Source organism: Sphaerodactylus townsendi, linkage group LG10, assembly GCF_021028975.2.
Source record: "Sphaerodactylus townsendi isolate TG3544 linkage group LG10, MPM_Stown_v2.3, whole genome shotgun sequence".
Lineage (NCBI taxonomy): Eukaryota > Metazoa > Chordata > Lepidosauria > Squamata > Sphaerodactylidae > Sphaerodactylus > Sphaerodactylus townsendi.
In genome coordinates, this window is record NC_059434.1 from 75691015 (window position 1) to 75706944 (window position 15930).

General features: G+C 53.5%; 1 protein-coding gene across 2 annotated transcripts in view; it reads right to left on the reverse strand.

The window, feature by feature from the left end:
* Positions 1–571: 571 nt before the first annotated feature.
* The window catches only part of LOC125439822 (AF4/FMR2 family member 1-like), a 118748-nt gene continuing 103389 nt past the window's right edge, over positions 572–15930 (reverse strand). For both annotated transcript variants that reach the window (XM_048509087.1, XM_048509088.1), the window contains 4 exons: positions 4911–4955; positions 3733–3819; positions 2257–2293; positions 572–649 (listed from right to left, as the gene is read on the reverse strand). In XM_048509087.1, the coding sequence (XP_048365044.1) occupies positions 594–649; positions 2257–2293; positions 3733–3819; positions 4911–4955 (225 nt within the window). In that variant the 3' untranslated portion in view covers positions 572–593. The remainder of the gene's footprint in view (positions 650–2256; positions 2294–3732; positions 3820–4910; positions 4956–15930) is intronic.

The window sequence follows — 15930 nt, forward strand, 5'->3', positions numbered from 1 at the left end:
CCACTAAAATGCCAGAAGAGTATGTTTCTCTTTCCTGCCTGACTTCTTGGGTCAAAGAGTAGGTCCGGATCCACTTAATGCATTTTGGTGGAATGCCACTTTGCAGTGGGAAAGTAGGTAAACAGGAATAGCTATGTAATTTGCCAATCATGTGAGTACTTCCCCTATTACCAATCTTGGGCAAAAATAACCTTCCATCCAGGTAGCTCACATAGATAATGTTTGCAGTTATGATTTCAATTTAGCGCAAGTTTTTGGCGGCAATCGGGTATATCAACTGCGGCAGAGCTCAAATTTCAAATCAATTCTCTTCCAACTTCCTTTGGAAAGGAGTTCAACTGGGGTATGACTGGAATTGCATTTCAGAAGTGGTCCGTAGCTCAAGCTGCACAACATGTGACTACTCCTTAAACAACCACGACAACCTACATTGGGGGAAACAGCAGATTATACTAGAATCCAAAGTCTATGGTATCAGCAGGTGCTAATAGTTCACATATTTTTAAAGGGTACATTCACCACAAAACAAAGCTCTAATCATGCTAACTTCTGTAACCGTTCTTTAAATGCCCAGAAAAATAAAGTTTAGCTACTTACGATGTTCCTTGCTGAGAAACAGACAAAGCTTTAGAAGGTGCATCATACTGTTCTGTAAGGAAGACAGAAGGAGTAATTGTTTCAGGCTTTACATTCAAATCTCCCGTCAAGACATTTTGTACTGCACTGATTCTCTCTATCTCTGGTAATTTTATGCATATAATTTTATGCATATAAAACACTGGATGAAAATCATGGTAACCAGCTAAGACACTGCTAAGAACAACAGTGGAGGCTAGAGAACGAACCACATCTTTCCTGCTTCTAAATCCTTACGGTCCCTCTAAATATCTTTTTCTATTTACAGAATATAATCTCCAGTTCAGGCAATTGTGTTTGTTTTCAAAATCTTATCATGAGTTTACCGAGTCAATTAAAAATCTGTACATGTGGGGAAAACTCATATTTTGATTTTATAAGATACTATAAGATATGCACATGCATCTCTGCAGACATTAAAAAGAAGTTCTCTTCCTCTTTTTCTCTGTTTCTCTCACATTTGGGATTTCCCATCTGTAGTGTTCAATAGGTACTTACATTAAAAACCATTAATTAAACATCAGCTAGCTGACTAAACTTGGAAGCCCAAAACATTATTCAGCTACATGTTGCAGGCTTCTGATTTAATACTGTGTTTCCCCGAATATAAGACAGTGTCTTATATTAATTTTTGCTCCCAAAGATGCGCTATGTCTTATTTTCAGGGATGTCTTATTTTTCTGTGTTCTGTTCGTCGGGCATGCTTCCAAACAAAAACTTTGCTACGTCTTACTTTCGGGGGAATGCCTTATATTTCGCACTTCAGCAAAACCTCTAGTATGTCTTATTTTTCGGGGATGTCTTATATGAGGGGAAAAAGGGTAGTTACTCCATTAGATTTCCAAGCGTTGGGCCCTGTGCAGATAGTCACACCTTCACAACAGGCAAACTGCAAAGAGAGAAATCCCCAGGAATGCAACAAAATGCATCTTATTCTCTTAAATCCCAAACTCTCCCACTCCCCAATTTTAAAAAAAGGGATTACTGCGGTCTGCAGTGTGTCTGGGTCGCGTATAAAGTTGTGAAGGCAACGGAAAACCACCTGATGTTTAACACAAGGCTTCGGGTACCATTTGGGGCTGGTCTTATCAACCTGGCTGGACACCTCCTGCCACGCTGTGGACTGCCGATGCTATCTGTCAAGGATCTGGTGTCAGCTGGAATGCTAAGGGTGCTGTACTCTGCAGCAGCACAAGAACAACTGCATACCTCAGCATCTGCCAAGTTGCCATAGCCAACCAAAATGGCATCCGAAGCCTCAGAAGGTCATTGTGCAAGACTTGGGAGTGATTTTAGGTTGCCACGGCAACCCAGTGGGGTACTGAGGCCTCCTCCCAGCTCAAGCTGATGAGAATAGTGAGGGAAAGAGGGGGAAGCAGGACAGAAACAGGAAGGGATGATGACCCCTTGTGATTTTTCATAGGGCAACTGCCTTTAAAGTACAATTTGCAACAGATATCACGTACCCCAGGCTCAAGCCCACCAGACAAGACCACTGTGAAGTCTTGCCCTTTTGAGTTTTTGGGATTTCTCCCCAATTCCCACTGGGAATAATCACAGTGCAGTAGAATACAGAAGATTTGATCCATTCACCCATTGTTTTTAAGTCATTTTACTTACTCTGGCTCTGTATTACTGATCCAGCATGCTGGGATTCCTAGAAAGAAGGAAAGTTTTTTAGCAGCGTATGAACCGAGGAGTTGTCTGTGCAAATCTTGGCTCTGACATGAACTTTCGACATTCCTGCCTGCAATATGGGGATAATTATCTTGCAGGGCTGATGTGAATCACATTGAGATAATGTACGGAAAAATACAGCGCACACTTCAAAGTGCAACAACTGTTCAGTCAATGTGTGTAGTTGTTAAAAAGCGGTGTACTCTAATCTGGAGAACCAGGTTTGATTCCCTACTCTTCCACATGAGTGGCGGATTCTGATCTGGTGAACTGGGTTTGTTTTTCCTGCACTTCCACAAGAGGCCAGCTGGGTGACCTTGAGATAGTCACAGCTTTCTTCTCAGTCTTCTCCATCCTACCTACCTCACAAGGTACCTGTTGAAGGGAGAGGAGGAGGAGGAGGAGGAGGAGGAGGAGGAGGAGGAGCAGAAGAGTAGTAGTAGTTTGGATTTATATCCCCCCTTTCTCTCATGTAGGAGACCCAAAGGGGCTTACAATCTCCTTGCCCTTCCCTCCTCACAACAAACACCCTGTGAGGTAGGTGGGGCTGAGAGAGCTCCGAGAAGCTGTGACTAGCCCAAGTTCACCCAGCTGGCGTGTGTGGGAGTGTACAGGCTAATCTGAATTCCCCAGATAAGCCTCCACATCTCAGGCGGCAGAGCTGGGAATCAAACCCGGTTCCTCCAGATTAGATACACGAGCTCTTAACCTCCTACCCCACTACTGAATGTGAATGTAAGCTGCTTTGAGACTCTTTACAGGAGAGAAAAGTGGGGTATAAAATCAACTCCTTCTCCTCTAAGTTATTATGATTTTCAGAAGATGTGCTCAAAGAAGAATTCCAGTTCTATGATCTGCCCAAACAACTGGGAAGTTTTCAAATAATTCCTCCACGATAAAATGCCAGTCGTTTTATGAAATCCATTGCTATATAGCCTAAAACTGCACAAGTTTATACCCAGGAAAGAACAAGAGGTGATCACAGACGCACGAGTTTGAAACTGGATGCTAAACCAGACAGGCGAGCAGGGCTCTTCTTACAAAACCCATGCAAGTCAAATTGAGGGGAAAGTAAACATTGGTTCAATTTTCATGCAAATGATGCACTTCAAAGCGTTCATGTAACCTTTACCACTTCAAAATTCTAGCCAAGTACTGGAAAGAAGCTGAAAAGCTGTACGAGCAAGATTTGAGTCCAGTTGTGGATATACACTTTCGCAGATATACACGATAGCAGCGTCAATGCTATCTGATGAAAGGAGGATTGATTCCCACAAGCTTATACTCTGGAAAATTTTGTTGATATTTAAAATACAGGTGGGTCTAAATCTTCTACTGCAGACCAAAAGGCTGTCCAGCTCAAAAGTGAAACATATATTTTAATCAGTCATAGGCAGGAGTGTGAATGAGTGTTTTTACCTTTGCAGGAAAAGGAAACTTAGAAGGCTCAGCTGTGCTAGGAGTATGGATAGCTGTCAAAGGAGGCGGCCATGAATGGGTCATTTCCTGGGGGAACGTTGAGAAATAAAATCAGACTTTAAGCACTAATTTATCTTCCTGTCCTACCCTCTACCTTCAGGGCCTTGGGAATCCCCAAGCACTGGAATACGGCAGGGACACAGTAGAGACAAGTCACAATCAGATTCTATTTCCTGGCTCTTCAGGTCCTCCTCTCTGTAAGTGAAAGGGACAGAGGAACCACCCACGCCCCGGGCCATATTAGGCAGGGCAGGGAGGCAGCTCTAAATCTTAACAGAGAGCTGCAGCTAATCATGGGATCACTGATGGGTTTATCTGGAGATATTTGCAGATGTGAACTTACAGGACTTCTGGGAGAAGATCAGCTATCTATATGTACCTCTCCAGATAATTCCCACTAAAGGCGGGCTGTTCTCAGCTCCTTTAATAGCCAACATTGATTTTTGTTTTGAAGAGTAGGCATGTTTACCAGATTAAGCATGGTACACAGTTAACTTCACCCATCACTGGGACAGTGAAGGCTCCTTTTCCCATAAAACATATACCTATTTTACGGAATTAATGACCACACGAAATAGTGAGGGCAACTTACTTAGCATTTGTTTGCAAAAAAAGAGATCAATTTGCAAAAGATCTGCAACAGCAGCTGCGCACCCTAACTAAACTGAGCCTCCATGTACAGCTGCAGTATACCCTTATGCATCAGATGATGATCGGAAGAATCCATCTGGCATCGGCTGGGACAGAATGCAAAGAGTTTATCCGTCTTGGCCTGACCCAGAATCAGTCCACAACCATTTTGTTTGGGGAGCGGAATTATGCTTCTTGCCTGTGGAGTTAGCAATTTACACACACCAAAAAAATCTAACACAAGGTTTTGCCTTAAATCTTGTAGCAAAGATTATGCAAAACTTTCAGGTTGCATCACCTGCGCTGTTTCATTGGAATGTATTACTGTTTCTCATCCTGCTTTGCCCAGAGAAACACTCTCTGGATTTGCACCTGGGTGGTGACAACAGGGGCAAATGCAGGAAACAATCCCTTCCTTTTTAGCAGGAACAGGTATGTCCCCAAGAATCTCTTTCCAAGTACATGTCGACCACCAGCGATGCACTCACCTTTAAAATTTCTTCAACACAATGAACTTCATTGGAGAAGGATTGCTGAAATACACCAAGAAAAAAAATACGTGTGGTTAATCTGTGGATGGGTAGCAGATTCAAGAGCAGAAATACAAACAAAAGAAAGCTGCTGAAATAGCTATTTCATGTGCCCTGTATGATTTTTTTCAAAAAAAAATCCCCATGAACACCTGGCCTTTTCCCCTTGTGTGCATTCGAAGGAGAAACCCTTCTCAGATAAACCACATCCCCTATCCACTGGAAGTCTGCAGTGGGTGAATCTACACGTATCCATCATCCAAAAATGAAGGATGCTGTTTGGCTAGATGAGGTCCTGAATGTTTGAATATTCACCCCACCCCTCCAACGCTTCCAGCATCGGGCAAGTGATCATTTTCAAGCCATGCAAGCAAGTATAGTCCTAGACCTGTGTCCTATAAGTCCAGCATTGTGCCTTTTCTGTAATAAGTTCTTTTTGCTGCCTGTAAGGAGGCACACGAAGTAACCGGCACCTCAGGAGGCCGCCCCTCCAAGGAATACCGGTGCCCGCCCGGGCACCTCCAAGGAATACCGGCTGGTGTGAACACAGCTAAAGTCTCTCTCCTGTTCTCTTTCAGATCTTGTTGCCACACCCACTTCTTTGTTACAGAAACACTCAGAAATGTACCTTTGTCCACCACACCCACGCACAAAGCTTAAACGCTTTCTTGCAGGCAGAGTTATTCTCACTCCCCGGTCGGGGAGGAGAAGGCAAGTCTCAGCTAGGATTTGGCATGTTCGCCCAACGTTTAGCAAGCATTTTAACACGCAGCGGTAACCTATTATGATTTGGAAGATCAGTGCTTGGGATGAAAAGGGATAAAGGAAGTGTCCCCCAATCAAACTTAAGAGAAGAAACAGCAAGTCACTGATGAGGCGCAAGTTGACCCTATTCAGAGAGCTCCATTTAACATCACCCAGAGATTCTGTGAATCAGCAAGCAAAATTGAGACATCTCCTCACAAGTTTAGCTTCTCTGGTTTTCTCTCAACACTTCCAAGCAATCATTACACAGTCCCTTCTCTGCACAAGTGAGGTTTCCTTGCTGTTTAGAAGAGTAGAAGAATTTGGATTAATACCCCACCTTCCTCTCCTGAAAGCAGACTCAAAGTGGCTTACAAACTCATTTCCCTTCCTCTCCCCACAACAGACACCTTGTGAGGTGGGTGGGGCTGAGAGAGTTCCAAAAAACTGTGACTAGCCCAAGGTCACCCAGCAGGAATGAAGGAGTGTGGAAACACATGTGGTTCACCAGATAAGCCTCTGCCTCTCAGGTGGAGGAGTGGGGAATCAAACCCGGTTCTCCAGATTAGAATCCACCTGCTCTTAACCACTATACCATGCTGGCTCATTCTGGGTCCTTCCCTCAACTTCTTTTTCCTTTTCTCCACGGGTCCTTTCCCCCCCAATCTGGTGTTCCTGTTCTTCCCCTTCCAACTTTCCTAAATTAAGTGAGCATCTAACTGCAATTCCTTCACATTTGGTATGTTGTCAAATACGTCTGCAAAATTTTAAACACAGGTTATTAAACGTTCGCACATTTGTCCCTTGCAACCTTCATTTTATCTTTATGAGATTTTAAGCTCCTTGAGGGCAGGGTCTGGAACAGAACATACATTCAGTGGTTTCACAGACATACGAACGGATGGTGCTATATATGTATTAAATAAACATTTAAATTAATTAAAGCTGTTCATGGCATTTGCAAGTCAATGAAAAGCAAATGAAAACAAGTCTCCCAAGATGTGAGCTGCTAAGACCAGCATTCCATACAAGCCTTAGAGCTCCTTTGCAACTTGGGGATATAACTTGCTGTTGCCAAATTTAGTCAACACATCCTACGAGCGTAACTTGGCTTTGTCCAAAAAAGACACTGGGAAAAGAATTTGCAGACAGCACACAAGAAAGACTTGAACTCTGTTGTTCATCCTTGAAGTACAGGCACCAGAAAACATTCAGGTAGCTTTTAGCATACATTCAGCAGAGATAAAGTCTAACCAAAGGCAAATATTGAAATGTATACTTTGAAACAGAGCCAAGCTACCCCATCACAGGTCAAACAGCACGGGCAGAGAGAAAGCAGGGGGTTTGCATGGCATAGCCTTGCGGCCCTCTTTTCAATTTTCAACCGTTGACAGATTTGCTTACATCACATTAAATTATTCATGCATTTTTAAGAGAACTGAGTCTAGAATGCTCAGTAAAGCAGGTAGAATTATGTTCATGGTTGTGGCGGAGATCCAAAAGTGTATCTTCTAGATTACTATTTAACATTCAAAAGTTAGTGTGAATTAAAATGGGTAAAGTGGAGAAGGATCAAACAAGGAAACCCAAAATTTATCTGAATTGATACAATACTTCCTCTAAGAGCTCAGAGCCCTGAGTTTGCCTGAGGCCACACACAGAGCTCTTGGCCACACTCTGGGTGCGATACATGGTTCCCTGGACCTCCATTCTCAACAAAAAGTACATAAACAAACGAGACAACTCTGTCCTAAAAACAACAGAACTTTCTCCACAGTGTGTCATTTACAACGCCTATAAACCAATAAACCCTCCTAGATTCAAAATACTTTACATTTTAAGGGGGAGGGGGAAAGCATCTGTTTTGAGCTAAGGCCTGCTTGAGACCATCTTCTCCAAAATTCCCAGTTAAAGCCAGTTCTGCCTCCCCTTTCCAAGACTCAATTTCTTCTCTTTTTATTAACTTTCACAATGAGTTAGTTTACATAATATTTGAATAGCGGGGGAAAGTGGCAACTCTTAGTAGATCACCTCAAGATCAGTGTAAGAGCATATAAGCTTTTACGTTTTGCAGAACTCTTCATCAGGCAAAACATAAAGCTAATAGGATTGCAAATATATAAGTGACAATATCTCAACTGGCTGTTGTGGGCTTTCCGGGCTGTGTGGCCGAGGTCTGGTAGCTCTTGTTCTTAATGTTTCACCTGCATCTTCAGAGGTGTCTCACAGAGGTGTATCACAAAGGCTGGCATCAGTGGTGGGATCCAAAAATTTTAGTAACAGGTTCCCATGGTGGTGGGATTCAAACTGTGGCGTAGTGCCAATGGGGCTGGGTGGGGCACGACGGGGGCGTGGCTGGGCATTCCGGGGGCGGGGCTGTGGCAAGGAAGCAGCCGCTGTGCCGGTCCTTGGGCAGGAAACGAATGCATGCAGGCACAGGCTGCCACGCATACCGGTCCACCTCCTGCTAGACTGCTTCAAGTTCTGCATGCCAATGCTGAGAGGAGGGGCGTAACTAAGGCAAAAATCACGTGGCTTAAAATCACCAAGTGGTAACCCCCGCTCGGCCAAAATGAGTAATTAACCTACTCTCGAGGAACCTGTTGAGGTACTGCTGGATCCCACCTAGCCCAGCATCTTCAGAGGTGTATCCGCGAAAGAAGGTCCCAACCACAGATACAGAAGCTGGCTGTGGGAACAAGATCTACCAGACTACTGACCCGCACTGACCAAGAAAAGCCCAAAACAACCATATGAAGGTATTTCAGAAGGTGACACAGATATCACCCCTCAGGGTTTTAGGAGCACAGCAGACAAAGGCTATTGTTTCTTACAGGAAATCTGGCTTGTGAAGGTCCACTTTATGTTAAAAGGCTGGTTGTGTTGTTTAATCCAATTTTGGTTCCAAGTACATGCGATCTTAAAATCACACTAGGGGACTTCTAAGAAAAATGGTTCTTGGGGAATGGCTAATTGCTATGACGATTAATCATTTACAGAGCAGTGTTATTGTCTGAACAGCTTTAAAGCTGTTGTCGTTTTAATTTGTCAGTCCTGTGCAGGTTACTGCATGTTCTTATTTTATAGACTGGGAATGGAACTGCAGAGATAGTAGCCACCCAGAGAGTGCATGGCTGAGTTGACAGTGCCCAGGGTCGAAGTCTAAGACTCTGTTCCAGTGGACCACACATGCAACTAAAATACTTTCCAGCCTGATGCAAATATTGGAACTGTACAGCATAACCGTTATCGCTACATGTGGGCCGAAGCACCTGACCAAGAGAGTGTAACTTTTGTCAATTATACTATAAAGCAGAGAAACCCACAGAATCAAGAGAGAACCATCCTCACCATTTCCCCTTCTTTTTATTTTCCTTCCTTGCTAGCTCCACTTTTCTACACACACAATCCTCACGCCTGCCCTATTTTCTCCCTGCACTGAACATCTTTCAATTTCTGAGTGGACCCAACAACCACCAACCTCTCTCCCTTGCTTACCTCATAAAAACCTGGCAGCCATTTTGGATTAACTAAATAATAATAAAAGCGGAACTAGTCAGTCTCAGTGCTCAGTTTGATCCTGGCCTCTGCAAGGCTTGGATCGAGCTTTAAACTGCAGACTGAACGTTCCAGAAGAGTGGGGAATTAAAAGAGTTGCAAGGGTAAATTGAGAATCCTGCTGTACGCCCCAAAGCAAATAAATATAGGAGTCTCTAATTCTTCCCCCCAGTGCCTCCTCACTACGCCACTGCATTTGCCAAATCCATATCAGGCCTCGCTATGTGGATTTTTTGACCCGCAAATTGTGGGCTAGATTTGGAATTTTGTTCAAGATGGAAAAAATGAGGTGTGTGTAAAGGAGGGTATTTTTTAAAGGATGGGGAGAAAGTAACATGCAGTGGGTTAGAGTAGTATCTATGCATCCTTATAAGCAACAGGGACATAGAACAGTGCCACGTTATAGCTAACGGTGTTGGATAAAGGTCTCAAATCCTGCTCAGCTCACTGGGTGATACTTGGGCAAGTCACTCTCCTAACTTAACCTGCTTCACAGGGCTTTGCAAAGATGAGACAACGACGAGACATAAGTATGCATGACACCCTCATTTTCTAACAGGAAATATGGGATAAAATGTGTGAGACAGAAAGCAGCTCCTTCAGGTGAGAGACGAATGGGTAAGAACACAGGATGGGTTTGGGGACAAGTTATGACCTGCCATTAAAACGGGGTGGGTGAGTGTTGAGTTGGTTTATAAAGCACTGAAGGCATCCCTAATAAACAAGATATGGAGAAACTGATGTGAAGGGGGGAGGCGGGCATTCCTTTGAACCACCGCACTTAGTAGCCATGAAACAAAATAGAAAACAAATTACCTTTAATGCTTATGCTGGCAGCAACAATCTACGAGTTTAATTTTATTTCTCCTTTCATCCAGCTTCCATTTCTCACTTTTTGCTGGAACGACTTACTCTCTCTGGATTATTATTTACTTGGACCAGGGAGAGAAACTGTGAGCCTGAAATTTGTCCCTGCAATGACAGCTGTCTTTTCTACCCAGGTGATCTAAACAGCTATGCTTGCTTAATTCGGGTCAGTTTTAAAGTCAGCAGCGGTCAAGACATCTGCATTTGGTTTTTTTTACTAAATTCCATTCTCGGTAGGATTAGGATTTTGTTTTTATTTTAAAAATGGGAATGATTTGCCACGTTGTCTTTTGTTTTTGGCTGGGCCTACTTGATTACTGCGAAAAGGAAAATGAAGTTCAGGGCTGCCAGCAGTGTCTTTATTTCACTCCTATGTGCCCAGCTGACGTTAGCAGAAGCCTTACAACAGCAGAGAATATTGAAATAGACAACAGAAGAGGCTTAATCCAAGGAGGAGGAGGAGGAGGAGGAGGAGGAGGAGTTTGGATTTATACCCCACCTTTCTCTCCTGTAAGGAGACTCAAGGTGGCTTACAATCTCCTTTCCCTTCCTCTCCCCACAACAGACACCTTGTGAGGTGGGTGGGGCTGAGAGAGTTCCGAAGGACTGTGACTAGCCCAAGGTCACCCAGCAGGAATGTAGGAATGCGGAAACACATCTGGTTCACCAGATAAGCCTCTCCAATCAAACCCAGTTCTCCAGATTAGAATCTACCTGCTCTTAACCACTATACCACGCTGGACTAGAACTTCACTTAGTCCAAAATCCCCTTTCTCCATATACATTTATTCACAAAAGAACTTGGCTCAGCTACATGAGAAGGAGCAAACAGCAGTCTGAACACATGGTGAATTGAGTTTTGATCACCACAACCAGCTCGTATCTGCAATTAGAATACAGGCTGTCCCAGATCGTTTAGAAATTAATCACGACAAGAAATGGATGATGATCTCCCCCCCCCCCCCCCCCGAAGAAGTGATAAACCAGGAGTTAGGAGAAGGGATAGTATAGTAGCTAAAGACATTCAGCTATGAAACATCAAGTCCCCAATTCTTGGGCAAGCCCCTCTTCTTAAACTGTAGGGCCCCACCTGAGGTACAGGAATAACAACAATGACCTACTTTTCCGGCTTTACATGAGGATTACAGCAAGATAATTAGCCCTTAACATTGTTTGGACATGAGGTACAATGGCTACGTCTTGGCCAGAACATTGGAGATGAACTTGCAGATGGACTTACAACTACCCCTGGCTGATTCTCACTGTTGAACTTACATGATGTGTGAGGCAGTGTGGGGCAGGATATGGTAAGATGGGGCAAGAAGATCAGAAGTGAACCGAGATAAGGTTTCTACATTGTGAACTGAGCTTTCTAATGGAAGGGCACACCATTGCTTCAAGAGAGCAGCATTCCATCTGTCCGATGAACGTGTTTAGCTCAGATTATCAGTACTAGAGACCAATGTGGGCAGCCAAAACTTTCTACAGAGAGTTTTCTTCAGATAATTTAAGATTCTGATCTTCCTTGTCCACAGCCCAAGAAAATAATTATCTTTTCAATCAGGCATCTTCTATGAGGTTCAGAGGGGGCTATTTAGTTACTTCCCTCAGACAGCAAAAGATTATTGATGCAGCCAGTGGTGGGATTCAAATAATTTAACTGGTTGTTTATAAGCACAATTTTAACAACTGGTTCTGCCGAAGTGGTGCAAACATGCTGAATCCCACCACTGGATGCTGCACTCTAAGGTAAAGTTTCATTTCAGGAAGATCTGCAAGGTGCAATTGACCCATAAGACTGTTGGCATCCAGAACACAGTAAAATGTGTGAAGATGCATGTTTTAAGTCTTGGCGCGACTCTTTCTGAGAATTTCATCTTTTTTAAAAAAAAAACCTTTCACAATTCTTAGGCTGATTCCGCATGGGCCAAAAACAGCGGTGTGAAAACGGTGTGAAAACAGTATAAACCCTTTTACACCCTTTTAAACCTTTTTACACCATTTTCACACCGTTTTCACACTGCTGTTTTTGGCCCATGCAGAATCAACCGATGTAAAAGGGTTTATACTGTTTTCACACCACTTTTTTTGGCCCATGCGGAATCAGCCTTAGAGATGGCTGAATAAATGAAGGTGGCTTCAATCTTGCCTCTCCCTGCAAACTATTACATAAATTTGTTCAACCATCTCTGCTTATGCAGGTCACAGAACTCTTCGTTCGGAACTGGGATCAGTGGACACGTAGGATTTTGAATTTTTACTTAGAATTGGGGAGCATTTTACATTTTTAATTAGGGCATTTTACATCAGCTGGCAAGACCCTCTGGGGGTGAGGGATCCTCTGTCCTTCTGCTCAAAGCGGCACAAGAAAACATACTTTAAGGACATAGCCATTGGTCTGACAGTATGCCATTCCTTCATGGAAAAACCAGGACGTGACATTAGTTGTCTCCAGGAATCCCCAAAGCTCTATGATTTCTTCTTAAGGGTTTTAAGGCGGTTTTACGGAACCTGTCAGGCTGAGGATGGTTTATGGCACAGGTGTCAAACTTGCGGCCCTCCAGATGTAATGGACTACAGTTCCCATCATCCCCCGCCAGCATCATGCTGGCAGGGGATGATGGGAACTGTAGTCCATAACATCTGGAGGCCCCCCCCCCCCCCACCCCCCCTCGACGCCCCCCCCCCCCCACTCCCCCCCCCCCCCCTACCCTCCCCCCCTCCCAAACCCCCCCCCCCCCCCCCCCCCCCCACCCTCCCCCCCCCCCACCCCCCCCCCCCCCCACCCCCCCCCCCCCCCACCCCCCCCCCCCCCCACCCCCCCCCCCCCCCACCCCCCCCCCCCCCCACCCCCCCCCCCCCCCACCCCCCCCCCCCCCCACCCCCCCCCCCCCCCACCCCCCCCCCCCCCCACCCCCCCCCCCCCCCACCCCCCCCCCCCCCCACCCCCCCCCCCCCCCACCCCCCCCCCCCCCCACCCCCCCCCCCCCCCACCCCCCCCCCCCCCCACCCCCCCCCCCCCCCACCCCCCCCCCCCCCCACCCCCCCCCCCCCCCACCCCCCCCCCCCCCCACCCCCCCCCCCCCCCACCCCCCCCCCCCCCCACCCCCCCCCCCCCCCACCCCCCCCCCCCCCCACCCCCCCCCCCCCCCACCCCCCCCCCCCCCCACCCCCCCCCCCCCCCACCCCCCCCCCCCCCCACCCCCCCCCCCCCCCACCCCCCCCCCCCCCCACCCCCCCCCCCCCCCACCCCCCCCCCCCCCCACCCCCCCCCCCCCCCACCCCCCCCCCCCCCCACCCCCCCCCCCCCCCACCCCCCCCCCCCCCCACCCCCCCCCCCCCCCACCCCCCCCCCCCCCCACCCCCCCCCCCCCCCACCCCCCCCCCCCCCCACCCCCCCCCCCCCCCACCCCCCCCCCCCCCCACCCCCCCCCCCCCCCACCCCCCCCCCCCCCCACCCCCCCCCCCCCCCACCCCCCCCCCCCCCCACCCCCCCCCCCCCCCACCCCCCCCCCCCCCCACCCCCCCCCCCCCCCACCCCCCCCCCCCCCCACCCCCCCCCCCCCCCACCCCCCCCCCCCCCCACCCCCCCCCCCCCCCACCCCCCCCCCCCCCCACCCCCCCCCCCCCCCACCCCCCCCCCCCCCCACCCCCCCCCCCCCCCACCCCCCCCCCCCCCCACCCCCCCCCCCCCCCACCCCCCCCCCCCCCCACCCCCCCCCCCCCCCACCCCCCCCCCCCCCCACCCCCCCCCCCCCCCACCCCCCCCCCCCCCCACCCCCCCCCCCCCCCACCCCCCCCCCCCCCCACCCCCCCCCCCCCCCACCCCCCCCCCCCCCCACCCCCCCCCCCCCCCACCCCCCCCCCCCCCCACCCCCCCCCCCCCCCACCCCCCCCCCCCCCCACCCCCCCCCCCCCCCACCCCCCCCCCCCCCCACCCCCCCCCCCCCCCACCCCCCCCCCCCCCCACCCCCCCCCCCCCCCACCCCCCCCCCCCCCCACCCCCCCCCCCCCCCACCCCCCCCCCCCCCCACCCCCCCCCCCCCCCACCCCCCCCCCCCCCCACCCCCCCCCCCCCCCACCCCCCCCCCCCCCCACCCCCCCCCCCCCCCACCCCCCCCCCCCCCCACCCCCCCCCCCCCCCACCCCCCCCCCCCCCCACCCCCCCCCCCCCCCACCCCCCCCCCCCCCCACCCCCCCCCCCCCCCACCCCCCCCCCCCCCCACCCCCCCCCCCCCCCACCCCCCCCCCCCCCCACCCCCCCCCCCCCCCACCCCCCCCCCCCCCCACCCCCCCCCCCCCCCACCCCCCCCCCCCCCCACCCCCCCCCCCCCCCACCCCCCCCCCCCCCCACCCCCCCCCCCCCCCACCCCCCCCCCCCCCCACCCCCCCCCCCCCCCACCCCCCCCCCCCCCCACCCCCCCCCCCCCCCACCCCCCCCCCCCCCCACCCCCCCCCCCCCCCACCCCCCCCCCCCCCCACCCCCCCCCCCCCCCACCCCCCCCCCCCCCCACCCCCCCCCCCCCCCACCCCCCCCCCCCCCCACCCCCCCCCCCCCCCACCCCCCCCCCCCCCCACCCCCCCCCCCCCCCACCCCCCCCCCCCCCCACCCCCCCCCCCCCCCACCCCCCCCCCCCCCCACCCCCCCCCCCCCCCACCCCCCCCCCCCCCCACCCCCCCCCCCCCCCACCCCCCCCCCCCCCCACCCCCCCCCCCCCCCACCCCCCCCCCCCCCCACCCCCCCCCCCCCCCACCCCCCCCCCCCCCCACCCCCCCCCCCCCCCACCCCCCCCCCCCCCCACCCCCCCCCCCCCCCACCCCCCCCCCCCCCCACCCCCCCCCCCCCCCACCCCCCCCCCCCCCCACCCCCCCCCCCCCCCACCCCCCCCCCCCCCCACCCCCCCCCCCCCCCACCCCCCCCCCCCCCCACCCCCCCCCCCCCCCACCCCCCCCCCCCCCCACCCCCCCCCCCCCCCACCCCCCCCCCCCCCCACCCCCCCCCCCCCCCACCCCCCCCCCCCCCCACCCCCCCCCCCCCCCACCCCCCCCCCCCCCCACCCCCCCCCCCCCCCACCCCCCCCCCCCCCCACCCCCCCCCCCCCCCACCCCCCCCCCCCCCCACCCCCCCCCCCCCCCACCCCCCCCCCCCCCCACCCCCCCCCCCCCCCACCCCCCCCCCCCCCCACCCCCCCCCCCCCCCACCCCCCCCCCCCCCCACCCCCCCCCCCCCCCACCCCCCCCCCCCCCCACCCCCCCCCCCCCCCACCCCCCCCCCCCCCCACCCCCCCCCCCCCCCACCCCCCCCCCCCCCCACCCCCCCCCCCCCCCACCCCCCCCCCCCCCCACCCCCCCCCCCCCCCACCCCCCCCCCCCCCCACCCCCCCCCCCCCCCACCCCCCCCCCCCCCCACCCCCCCCCCCCCCCACCCCCCCCCCCCCCCACCCCCCCCCCCCCCCACCCCCCCCCCCCCCCACCCCCCCCCCCCCCCACCCCCCCCCCCCCCCACCCCCCCCCCCCCCCACCCCCCCCCCCCCCCACCCCCCCCCCCCCCCACCCCCCCCCCCCCCCACCCCCCCCCCCCCCCACCCCCCCCCCCCCCCACCCCCCCCCCCCCCCACCCCCCCCCCCCCCCACCCCCCCCCCCCCCCACCCCCCCCCCCCCCCACCCCCCCCCCCCCCCACCCCCCCCCCCCCCCACCCCCCCCCCCCCCCACCCCCCCCCCCCCCCACCCCCCCCCCCCCCCACCCCCCCCCCCCCCCACCCCCCCCCCCCCCCACCCCCCCCCCCCCCCACCCCCCCCCCCCCCCA